The following is a 12,310-nucleotide window of genomic DNA, read 5'->3' on the forward strand; positions in this document are numbered from 1 at the left end:
CACTATTGTGGAGTTTTTTTCTTTTGCTATTTTAGCAAGTGGGAACAAAATATATTTAATGTAGTCTCTCATTCACTACTATTGACAACTATGACAACTTCCGCTTCTGAGAAACCTGGAAATGTGAAAAGGGTCAAATGGTTGCATGTCAAACGAGCCCCGTTGATGGTCTGCATGAGAAATCTTTCACCCTCACGCGGAATCCCTGATTCCTATAAAAAAATTGCCTGTGAAAATTTGCCGAACAAAAGTAAATCTGACCACACCCTGAGTCTTAAGTCCCCACATCCATTAGGTTACGTCATCCTAGAAGACCATGAAAACAGTCATAGAATGTTTGATCAGCACACAGTGTACAAAAGCTTACCAAACAAACTCTTAACTCAATAACCAGAAATTAGTCAAGGTTCAAGGTTAAAGGTTACCAACTCTTAAAGTAACTCTAAAACTATGATTTCAACTTATAAGTTCAAATGGATGACATTCTATGGAGTAACGATTGCAATAACCAGCCAGACAATGCAGCATATCTGTCATTTGATAAAGTGACTCAGTAACAGATGTCTGGCTGTTGGGATGGCAGGGCTCAAGAGGTGAACAGGCACATAAAGCAATAGAATTTCCTGGGTGTGGGTATGTGGGAAATGACAAAACTGTGACTCTTGTGTTTGTGGAGAGATCCACATGCTATATGACCAGTCCCACACTCTTGTGTTTACATGGAACATGGTCCGTTTGCGAAATATCAGCATGCAGTTCACGCCCTCGGTCATCTGAGGCGTGTTTTGAAGTCCTTCAGCTCAAGTATTTATCTGTAGACGTTACAATATCACAGTTGTGTATAGATAAATCGCCCCCTTGTGTCAGATTTGAGACTAAGCATTAGGCCCATTTAAAAAATTAAAAACAAAGAAGGTTAACCAGCATTATTATGCATCTGATTTGTAAAGGTGTTTAATTTTCTTAGTCAAAATAAAAATCTGTTTTTTTCCTATCATTCAATAACTACATATTTTATAGAATTTTCAGACTTTGAAGAACTCTGAGTGCTGTTAGGATTATCTGTATCCAAACATCTGACAGTTATTATGCTTTGGATAGCCCACTCGGCCTTGTGATCACAGTCACATTAGCAGAGAATAGGCTGTGTCCAAAGGCTAAGGCTGCTGACTTCACAGCCAGCGTTTCTGAATGAAGGAACATCCTAAGTTAACTGATTTCAGGCAGACTTCTAAGGCACTATAATATCTATAACGTCATGTCTAATGACCGAGAACAAATTCAACTGAGCTTTAGACATTAGTCTACTAATGAGTTATAAGTTAAAAATAATGAAAAAGAATTGCATTTATGAATGAACTGACACCTACCTACAAATGCCTTGTTGTTTCTGCATTTTTAAGATGGGGTAAGAGAAAGTATTTTAACATAATAAAATGACTTATGATTATGAATTTAAATCTAATGTAATGTAGAAAAGTTGTAACGCAAACATCAAGTCATCAAAATCAAAATTGTATGGTACGGAAGTATGCACCGATACTGAATGCACCATCCATCCAACCATCCATTTCTCAGCTATGTACAATTAAAGTAATGTTGCTTGGTCTTTGTTTTCCTTTTTAAACACTTCTGTATCCCATCTGCGCTCTTCCAGGCTCTTGAGCGTGCTGTGTTGTAACCTGGATTCTTTTCTTCTGCTGGAGTCTCAGTATAACCTCACCGAGTTACTGCTGCAGGGTCAGAAGGACAATGTCACAGAGCCGCCTTCAGGTGAAGGGTGAGTGACCAACTCTGACTCTGTAGTTCAACAAGACACTAATTCAGGGTCAACAAACAGTCACTTTACAAAACCGTTTTATCATTTACCATAGACTTAGATATCCTGTATGTACAATATGAGCATACTGTGGAAACACTATACATTAATTCTTTATACTTAGGGAATTCATCATTGATGGACTGTCTGTGGAAAGAAACCATATCCTTGTTCGAATCTGCACAGTTGGTGGCCCGTCAGAGAGGAGACTTCCTCACAGAGGCCTGGAGAAGGTGAGGGTGCAGTTGTGTACAGTTTATCACGTTGTAGATACAGAACCACTGAAGCAAAGTGTCACAGTTTGCAATTTGGTTGCAAGACACATTATTTATTTACACTGTAAATAAAAAGCTGTTTCATCCTGGTTATTAAGTTTGGAAAAGGGATAGTGAGATTTAATCTGTTATTGAAGACAGGATGCTTTTGCACAATTTTACATCATTGTAACTGTGCCCAAGTTAATAATCTAGATTTAGATGCCTCTACATCTCATGTTTAGAATTTAAAATACAGAAATGGGGTCTTAAATATCAGCATTTACCATTTACCATTTACCACAACATTATCTCCATGGAGGGGTTTATTGCTGCTTTGTCAGTTGTTTATTAAGAATGTGCTGTATTTCAAATGTCTCAGAAATTATTTTAGTGGCGTGAACAACAAATATTGTTCTTCTAAATAGAGCTTCCTTTGTTGTAATGTAAAGAGGATTTGCAAAGTCTGGTTACAAAGATAGATGCATATGTGACAGTTTGAGTGATGACTGAATATGACATATAGTATGTGGCTCTGGTTGATGACTCAAACCATCTTTAAGTGATTATCACGACTGGATCCAAAAAAAAAAAAAAAAAACCTGCAGCCTTTTGTGTTTGACGAACAAAGCCAATGTGTTATCCTTTATTTTTCATTTGTTTTATAATGAAACCAGACTCTTGATTTGAAAAAGCAATAAATATTTATTATTGTAGCAAAGGAAAAAATGTGTTTTGGCACAGTTAATGGAGATGCTTAAAGTTTAGAAAATTGTGACCTCAGGAGGTCAGAGTAAGCTGTAATTCAGTACTAGTGGTTAGCTTGTTTCAGACCAAAGGATGGTTTGTAGTTATTGATAAATGTATATTTCCCATATATTAAAGACAACAAAAAGTTTAATGATTTTTTTTTTCTTCTTTTTTTCTTTTTTCTTTTTCAAGGATAAATGGATGAGCTTGTTACTTTTTGATTTATTTTTTTTGTAATTGCGAAAACCATGTAATAAAAGTGTTGTGCACACAGCTGTATGACAGCAAATTAAAATTTGTAAAATTTGAGTTGATAATTAAAAATATAATACTGTTCAAAAGTTTAGGGCCAGTAAGGTTTCATTTGTTTTTAAAAGTAATTTTATTACAATTTAAAATAATGTGTTTTTTATTTTAATATTTTTAAAATGCAATTTATTTTTGTGAGGGCGAAGCTGAATTTTCAGCATCATTACTCCAGTCTTCAGTGTCTCATGATCCTTCAGGAATCATTCTATGATTGATGCTTAATATTTGTGCTCAAGAAACATTTATAATTATTATCAATGCTGAAAACAGTTGTTCTGCTTAATATTTTTGGAAACCATGATGCATTTTGTTCAGGATTCCATGATGAATAAAGTTAAAAAGAATAGCATTTATTTGCAATTATGGTACACTGTGGTGTCATATGTTTTTAAGCTGTAGGAGGCAAAACCCTATGTTTTTTGTTTTGTTTTTGTTTGATAAACTATTAAAGAGACAGTTCACCTAAAAATGAGAAATCTGTCATCATTAACTCACCCTCAAGTTGTTCCAAACCTGTATGAGTTTCTTTCTTCTGTTGAACACAAAAGAAGATATCTTGAAGAATGTTGGTAGCCAGACAGTTGTTGGACCCCATTGACTTCCATAGTTTTTTTTTTTTTTTCTATTATGGAAGTCAATGGGTCCATCAACTGTTTGGTTACCGACATTCTTCATGACACCACAGTGTACCATAATTATGTAAAGTGTTCCATCTGTCCCATAGGGAAGTGACCCTTACCCATGGCCAATGGTGTTTACCTACCCTCTGCCCAAGTTTTACATCCTTGACGTACCCAAGACTCTCCGCACTAAACAGGGTAAGAACAATCTTTTAAAGCTCTAGGCATTGTATGTGTTATTTCCCTAATTTATGAAAATATGAAAGGAATATGTTACAGTCTGATTCAGTGTTTTACAGGGTTCTACTTTGTACTAGTAACTTCAAGGACACTTTCTCTCTTTATGACAGACTCATTTCTCTTCTTTACTGTCACGGCGATACATCTTTATTTCAATGTGACAGCTGTTTCCAGCTCAGTAAATAGAGACCAGAGGTTCTTAACGCCTAGTAAACACTCTTCCTTTAGGAACATGCGTCAACATGTGTGTGAAGGCCTATTCGATGTCTCAGTGATGTTTCTTTAAATGTTTACTTGGCTTGAGTCGGTATATTGTACTTTTGAAGGCCAGGTAGTTATACAGTTGGCAGTTACAAGTCAGAGACTTTGAACACTGCGTATTTCTTCTCAGAGTCAGAGATCAGTGCTTTCTTGGCCTCGTCTAAAGAAAATGAGAGAGATGCTAGCTGGATGGATGACTGCAGGAGACAGTTCTGCAAGGTCATGGCTACAAAGTCAAACACTCTGACTGGATACGGTATGAGTCCCATTCAGCTCTGTCTGAAATTCACAGCAAGATGCACAGAATCTCTAATCTTTTTACAGTATTTAAAGGTGTCAGTAATGAGAAATCAAATTGCTGGGTAGACAACATGTCTGCCCAGTCACCTTGAGGTAATAAGGGGTGTGATGATGTAGGATAAATACTAAGAGGCTCCCAAGCATAGACGCTTCTCATAAACACCAGAAGAACTAACAATATCCCATCCTTTTCAGTGGCAGTCCTATCCTACCACAGTCCAATCCTTTTTCACATCACATTTCAGTGCAGATTGTTTTGTGATCCTATCACAGTGTAATGCAGGCTTTGCAAAGAGGCTGTTATTGAAGGCCGGGACAGCACAAAGTATATTAGGCTCGACAGCAAAGCTGCAGCTCGTGAGTCAGTGTTGTTACTCGTTTCACATGCAAAGAGGGCATTTACATAAAGGTCCTAAAGGCACAACAGCAGCCTGTTTAATTTGAAGGGACAGAGAGATAGTGGAAAATCATTTTAAAAAATAAAACTAAATATGACTGTTTGGGCAAATTAAAAGTGAACCAGAGGGGAAAAACTGTGAACTTGGATGTACAAATAAAATAATGGAAAAACAAATAAAAGATGTATGAAATGACCCTTTTAAATTCAAAACAAAGCTCTTTTGCATTATATGTTCCAAATGTTATTTATTTTGGAAGAGAAAGCTTATAAATGAATGTATTCAGGATCTCTAATTCTGCAAGACCAGTTTCTGTAAATGAAGCAAAGATTGTTTACAATGTGAAGTGTGCAATTGATTTTTAGACTTAAGTTATTGGCATTTATTTACTTTCACACCTTAATGTCTGTTACAGTATAGTATGTCTTTTTCTTTAATGTTACGGTCTGGTCATTAAATTTATTAATACATTAATGATAAAGCTGTAAAACCCCCTTAAACCATGCTGTGTTTTTCTGGATTAAGAGTAGAATATTTCAATATATTATATTGTAGCTCAAGATATTCTTTGATTTCTCGAGCATCCACTCTTTATATGACAGAGCTCTTTTGCATGAGATTTTTGGTTTGATTCAAAGGGAATTGCCTTGACAGTCAGGTTTCCTCTTTTCTGTTTTCCGCTCTCGTAGTACTTGCTGATCTTTTGGAGAAGGTCGTGCTGCATCTCTCTTCTTCATCTACCGACTGCTTCTTTCCACCTGCTGAATATAAAGGTCAGTCAAAAGCACTTCAATGTTTAATAAAATGATATTATTTTTATATTCTTGCAGCCAGCTAACAGAGATACCCTTGACTTCTGACGGAATAAATTGAATAAGAAAAACACAAGAGTTTATGTGAATATACCTTTGTGTAGTATAGCCCTGCTTCTCATTACTGTACATTAAAGGGTTAGTTCACCCAAAAATGAAAAATCAATTGAATCAATTACTCACCCCCATGTTGTTCCAAACCCGTAAGACTTTCTTTCATCTTCTGAACACAAATGAAGATATTTTTTAATGAAATCTGAGAGATTTCTGTCCCTTCATTGACAGTCCACGCAACTACACTTTATCCCTTCAAAAAGTTCATAAAGTTCATAAATTGCAGTTTAGTACAAATTGTCTAAAGATGACTCAATTGTTTTATATGATGAACAGATTGAATTTAGGCTTTTATTCACACGTAAACATTGTTCAGCAAACGTTGGTTCTTGCATAAACTCAAATGTGCAGTGTAACACAAGAAGGAACCTCATTGGTCCTTGCACATCAAGCAACATGAGTATGAGTAAATGATGACAGAATTCTCATTTTTGGGTGAACTAACCCTTTAAACAACAAATATTTTATTATTGGGTGTGATAGTGTCACATTGCACAGCAGTGTTTAAAAGACAAATTGCTTTCTGCTGGAAACTTTCAGCATCCCACCTGGTTAGCACATGCGTGATCACCATGGTAAAGTTATTGTAAAAATCCTTCTGGAAGACATTGTTCAGCTTTCTATTCATGCAAACAGAATTATTTAGAAAACAGGCGAATAGTTGAGGCTCTGTGGGTTTTATCATTTATTATCAACTGTATAATTTATTAAACATAATGGTTCTCAGAAATAATATTGGATATAATATCCCAGCTGCAAGTAATATCTGCAGGCTTGATTAATGTGACGACTTCAAAGAAAGATTTGACAAAATTCACATCCCTCTAAAACCTATTATTGTTTTAAGAATTATAATAAGCCATGATAATTATAATTGTTGCTTTTCTATTTGACTCCATGACATCAATTAAACATCTTACATATATTTTTCTTTTTAATCTCAGAGAGCTGAAGTTTTCATACTTTGAAAGACTTTTTGCTTACTTTGTTTGAGTATGGTAAGGGTCAGGGGTCAGTTAACTGTGGAGATTAATAGTGGTTTGGGTTCTGAGAAGCTCATGAACTTTTAATTTAATGACAAGCATCTCTTCATTTATGTGTGAAGTCCAAGGTCTGAGACTACAAGTGAAAATGCTTCTAGCATTTTTATACCTTAAAGGAGAACTCCGGTCAATTTTAACATTGAGCTAATTTTTTTGTAAATTTGGAGTGCTGTCAGTACAGAGAACAATGACAAAAATCGGTGTTGCCTACACCGTGTTATCCTCTTTTTAAAATTTGCACCCTGTTGACTTAAATGGGGCAAGTTTTAAACCTGCTTTTAGCCTCTTAACATCCTTGATGTGTCATTACAAGTGCACAGCCAATGTGAGTGATTCCTTCAGAGTGAACACGGGTGAATCTGACTGCAGTAGATGTGAAAGATATGAATAAAAATGATAATAATTCGGTATCATGTATTTACATCCTGTTTTCGGTCGAAGTCCACAGTAGTCGATTGTCGAGTTCTCCACTGTTGCTTAGTTACCTATGATCTGCGTGAACTGGACAATCGACTACTATGGACTTCGACCGAAAACAGGAAATAAATACAGGTATGAGCGCTGGCCGAATTAACTTCATTTTTATTCATATCTTTCACATCTACTGCAGTCAGATTCACCCGTGTTCACTCTGAAGGAATCACTCACATTGGCTGTGCACTTGTAATGACACATCAAGGATGTTAAGAGGCTAAAAGCAGGTTTAAAACTTGCCCCATTTAAGTCAACAGGGTGCAAATTTTAAAAAGAGGATAACACGGTGTAGGCAACACCGATTTTTGTCGTTGTTCTCTGTACTGACAGCACTCCAAATTTACAAAAAAATGAGCTCAATGTTAAAATTGACCGGAGTTCTCCTTTAACGCAGTTTTTTTCAGAAACTTGTATAGTATATTATATTACGTGATGCTATGTTATGTTATATTTCTCATTTGTTATAATGTATGTTTGTTTTTACATTTTGAATCCCACAGTGTTTGAATCTACTTGATCATGATTGTAATGTTTGATTTGGAAATTTTTTTGAAACAGTTCTTTATGATCCAGTTGAACTGATTTGTCTAAGGAAATCTGAGGAAGAGAATTCATCTAGGAATAAAACGTGTATGATATTTTGGAAGCAACATTTGCCATCTATATAAACAATTTGAAAACATACTGATGAACAGTAGTATTTAAGTAAATATGATTTTGCTTTAACAAGAAGACACAAAATGCAGCTTCTGGGCAAACTTTTGAGTGATACATGAATTGGTAAGTGAGGTCATTCAAATGTGAATTTATATGCCTGAACCAGTTGCAAATGCCCAAACTTCCCAAATATGATATATGGGTACATGCAAATACCCGACATTGAAAGGATTGTGGTGTTATGTTACATTAGCATTTGTGTCCTCTGTATCCTCACCTCTCATTTAGCAGAGCAGTTGGAGCGAGTTGTCATGCTTCATCTCACTTAGCTGTTCATGTCATAATCGCTGAGGGAAGTATGATTTGTCATTCAGTCTTAGCCCTTCTCTCCTATTGGTTTGTTTGCCAGCCAGTCAAGACCAGTCACTTCACAAGGTGCACATCTATCTGCATTATGTCATCATTACAATCCTGACATTGTTGTTATATTAATGAGGATGGAGGAATGGTCCCATAATTATATCAGTGGGCCCATTTCCGTCTCACCAAGGGCATTCACTCAATTAAGGCGATTCTTAAGCATGATGAATGTAGATTACGCAGCTGATGCTGATTTGTGGGTAAGCCGATGCCGAGATGAAAATGTATTATTTAACAGCACATTTTTCAGTGCTCTTTTGCTACTCTCTGCTCCATTTACCAAAATGAAATGGGTATTTGAAGAGGGGGTGTACATGAGAGGTAATTTCTCTATTCTTTTTTTGGTTTCAGTGGTGGACCACAGTGTAAAGACTCGAAGCCTGTCTTCTGTGGAGCAGTTAGGTGTGGGGATATCCCTCAGGTAATAAATATGCCATAACTAGGCTAATGGTTTATGAGAAAATAAACCAACTTTGAAATGAATTAATATACTAATGTACTAAGCTCATTTTATTATTTTTCCATAAAAACAATTCCTTAGACATCCTTAAAACAAAATTAATTTACTTAGAAACTTTATTATTATTAATAGCATTAAAGTAAAACATAATCATTTATTTTAATTAATTTATATTAATTTAATTTATAATTAAAGTGCTTTTCATTGCAAGGCAATCTCCTGGTGCTGGTTAGAGCTTTTCTTCTCATCTAAATGTATTCTGCTTTTAAGGGCATGACATGGATTTTTTTCCCCATTATTTTAATGTTCCTTGAGGTTCACTTATAATGTTAATAAAATGTATATATTTTGCTACTGCAATTACTTTATTACTTTACAATGTTTATTTAACATTGTTAACTGTTATTTCACTCTTAATAGTCTATTTATAATTTATATTTATACATTTATAATTTATATTGCATTCTATCCACGCTACAATCATGACCGAAAACAAAATCAACATTCAATCTTTGTCACCCTCAACCCCTCATCGAGCGCCTTGGACAGCGTAATGATCAGGCCATGAGAGCAAAGAAATAAAAATTAGAGAACAGGGATTAGATAAGTGATTTAATATAATAGGAATATGAATAAGCTACATCAACGGAAAAGTTTTACACTTAGGCTACTCTGATTTTGACATTTAAAACTTGACTTTCCGATAACGGAGTGCTGCAAAAGCTCAGACAGATTTATCCATATCCAACAATGTCATAACGTCATGTTCAATTGAAATCTAGTCAAGTGAGGACAGTTATTCTTGTAGCATGGTGGACCGCAGGCATGATTTTATCAGCCGCAGGCGAGAGATATAAATGAAACAATGAAAAATAAAATGTAACTAAAACTGGCAGTAGGCGGCAGCAAAACATTGTTTTAACGAGTGACTCATTCAATCATTCAGTCAAGCGATTCATGGACGCGGAGTCGCGGACTCATTCGGAACTCATTCGAGACTCTGCTCTGGAGGCAGTCATATGCAAATATATTTGCCCGTGTGATGTCACAGATCGCGCAATATCAATATGCGCCTTTTTTGGAGCTTGATTAAATAAATCCTTTTTTATAATGACATTTTAAGCTATGAAACATGCAGGATATTTTAATGGTACACAGACCTCTTATATGTCAAATGACAAAGGCAAATTTGACCCCTATAAAAATGTTTAGATAGTTAAACTGCAAACCAGGACAAAAATACTGATTAAGAAATTGTTGCAGTGTTTTTATTCAGATTCATTCTTTCTGCGATATGTCAGCACACTAAGTAACTATAATATGAACCCATTTAGATATTTTGTCTTAAGGCAGTCCACATTGACTGTAATCAGCCAATGCATTCTAGTGCTCAGCACTTTGGGATAATTGTAACTCTCTGTTAACCTTGATTTGGTGCTGTGTTTCCCAGGGAGAGACTGTACATGCATGATAAAACCAAATTTAATTCAGTAGTGATATTTGTTCTTATTAGTCAAGAAATATTGCCTTGAGAAAGTTCTAATTATGTAAATGTACACAAGTTGGTGTTTCGGGAAGAACATTTTTAACAATTTTCTTTTCAACTTTGTTTAGCAAGACCTTGAATGGGGTATTAAATGAAGCTGCCATGTAAAACAGTGTGTGTTTTGTGTGTATAGGTATGGCAAGTTCCTGAAGCTATTGAGAGAAGATTCAGAACAGGATCTGTGTCTTTTGCTAAAGCACTGTCAGGAGTTTCTCTCTCAGCAACGAGTCAAGGTCACCTCTGAGCTCTGTATCCTTCTCATTACAGATTATTCCTGATATCAATCAAGTGACGCAACTTATTGCAAGAATTCTGATATTTTACATTTGTTTTCACAATATTGTAATTTTCTGTAGAACATATATATATATATATATATATATATATATATATATATATATATATATTTATGTTAATGTGGATGAATCACAATTAAAAGTTTAGTATCAGATCAATTTAGTATGTATTTAGTTTACATCTATACCAATGCCCATTGATAGGAGACATTTTCTGTTTTCAGTTATTTTGAGTGAACTTAGCCCCAAAATATTGGATACACAAGCCATACTTTAAAAATTATGAATGTCAATGCATTATAAAATATCAAGAATTCTAGCTAAAGTACACTTTTGAAGAGTTTTTGTAGGGTTTAAAATAATGAAACAATACATACACGACCGTTCAAAGGCTTTGTGTTTAAGATATTTACAAAATAAGTCTCTTATGTTCACCAAGATTGCATTTTATCTCATCAAAAAAGTAAATATTAAAATATTAAATAACTGTTTTGTATTGTAATATAATTAAAAATATTACTTATTCCTGTGATGGCAAAGCTGAATTTTCAGCATCATTACTCCAATGTTCAGTGTCACATGATCCTTCAGAAATCATTCTAATATGCTGATTTGCTGCTCAAGAAATATTTCTTATTATCAATGTTGAAAACAGTTGTGCTGCTTAATATTTTTGTAGAAACTGTTATATATATATATATATATATATATATATATATATATATATATATATATATATATATATATATATTCAGGATTCTTTGGTGAATAGAAAGTTCAAATAACATAATTTATTGGAAATATAAATCTTTACTGTCACTTTTGATCAATTTAATGCATCTTTGGTGAAAAAAAGAATTAATTTCTTTTAAAAAGTCATACTGAACCCAGACTTTTGAACGTTTGTATTTATTGTTTAAAAAAAATTAGCATTTTGCAACTTTCTGGTTGTCAAGCATTAATGCAACATGTTCGCCCTCTGCTTGGCTAACTGTGAACTTCACTTACTAAAAATCAGTTGGTTATAAGTCATTGCAAAAAAGCTCAGAACTTCTAAGAAAAGCTCTAGTATCTTTTGTTTGAAGATGTTTCTTGGTTTGAATCTAATGATGTGACATTCTTGCATTTCTTCAACAAGTGTTACTTGCGTGTTCAAATAGTTTTTGGGGCTACTATATCACTTTTTAGCCATCAGGTCCTGCTCTCTAGATATTGGCATTAGCAACAACATGTAGGCTAGAATGTATTGAAGATTCCTTGACCCAGTTGTCAGCCTATTTTCAGGGGGGTTATCCTGGTCACGATTGGTTTGCCTCCACAGTTTTTCTGCTCATGCATGGCGACGTGGGCCGTTCTCTGAGTCTGCTCTTGCGTTTCTCCCGTCTGCTGCCGTCTGCCTTCCTGTGGCCCCCGAGACTGCACAGCTCTGTGAGTTACAGCTCATCACATTAGTATTTATCGTTTCTCTTTCTTCTCATTCATGTCAACCTTCAGTATGTGTTGCTTGAGTAGCTATTATCATGACTGGAGCAACAAA

General features: G+C 34.9%; 1 protein-coding gene across 2 annotated transcripts in view; it reads left to right on the top strand.

Moving 5' to 3' along the window:
• The window catches only part of tbc1d32 (TBC1 domain family, member 32), a 41,227-nt gene that overhangs the window by 18,538 nt on the left and 10,379 nt on the right, over positions 1 to 12,310 (top strand). The window contains exons 24-31 of one of the 2 annotated variants that reach the window (XM_084090710.1): positions 1,658 to 1,780; positions 1,944 to 2,052; positions 3,857 to 3,950; positions 4,384 to 4,509; positions 5,641 to 5,724; positions 8,823 to 8,892; positions 10,611 to 10,726; positions 12,047 to 12,201. In XM_084090710.1, the coding sequence (XP_083946836.1) occupies positions 1,658 to 1,780; positions 1,944 to 2,052; positions 3,857 to 3,950; positions 4,384 to 4,509; positions 5,641 to 5,724; positions 8,823 to 8,892; positions 10,611 to 10,726; positions 12,047 to 12,201 (877 nt within the window). The remainder of the gene's footprint in view (positions 1 to 1,657; positions 1,781 to 1,943; positions 2,053 to 3,856; positions 3,951 to 4,383; positions 4,510 to 5,640; positions 5,725 to 8,822; positions 8,893 to 10,610; positions 10,727 to 12,046; positions 12,202 to 12,310) is intronic. The other variant, XM_084090711.1, reaches the window with a different exon arrangement.

This window comes from Abramis brama, assembly GCF_963993115.1.
Source record: "Abramis brama genome assembly, chromosome: 18".
In the NCBI taxonomy this organism is placed as follows: domain Eukaryota; kingdom Metazoa; phylum Chordata; class Actinopteri; order Cypriniformes; family Leuciscidae; genus Abramis; species Abramis brama.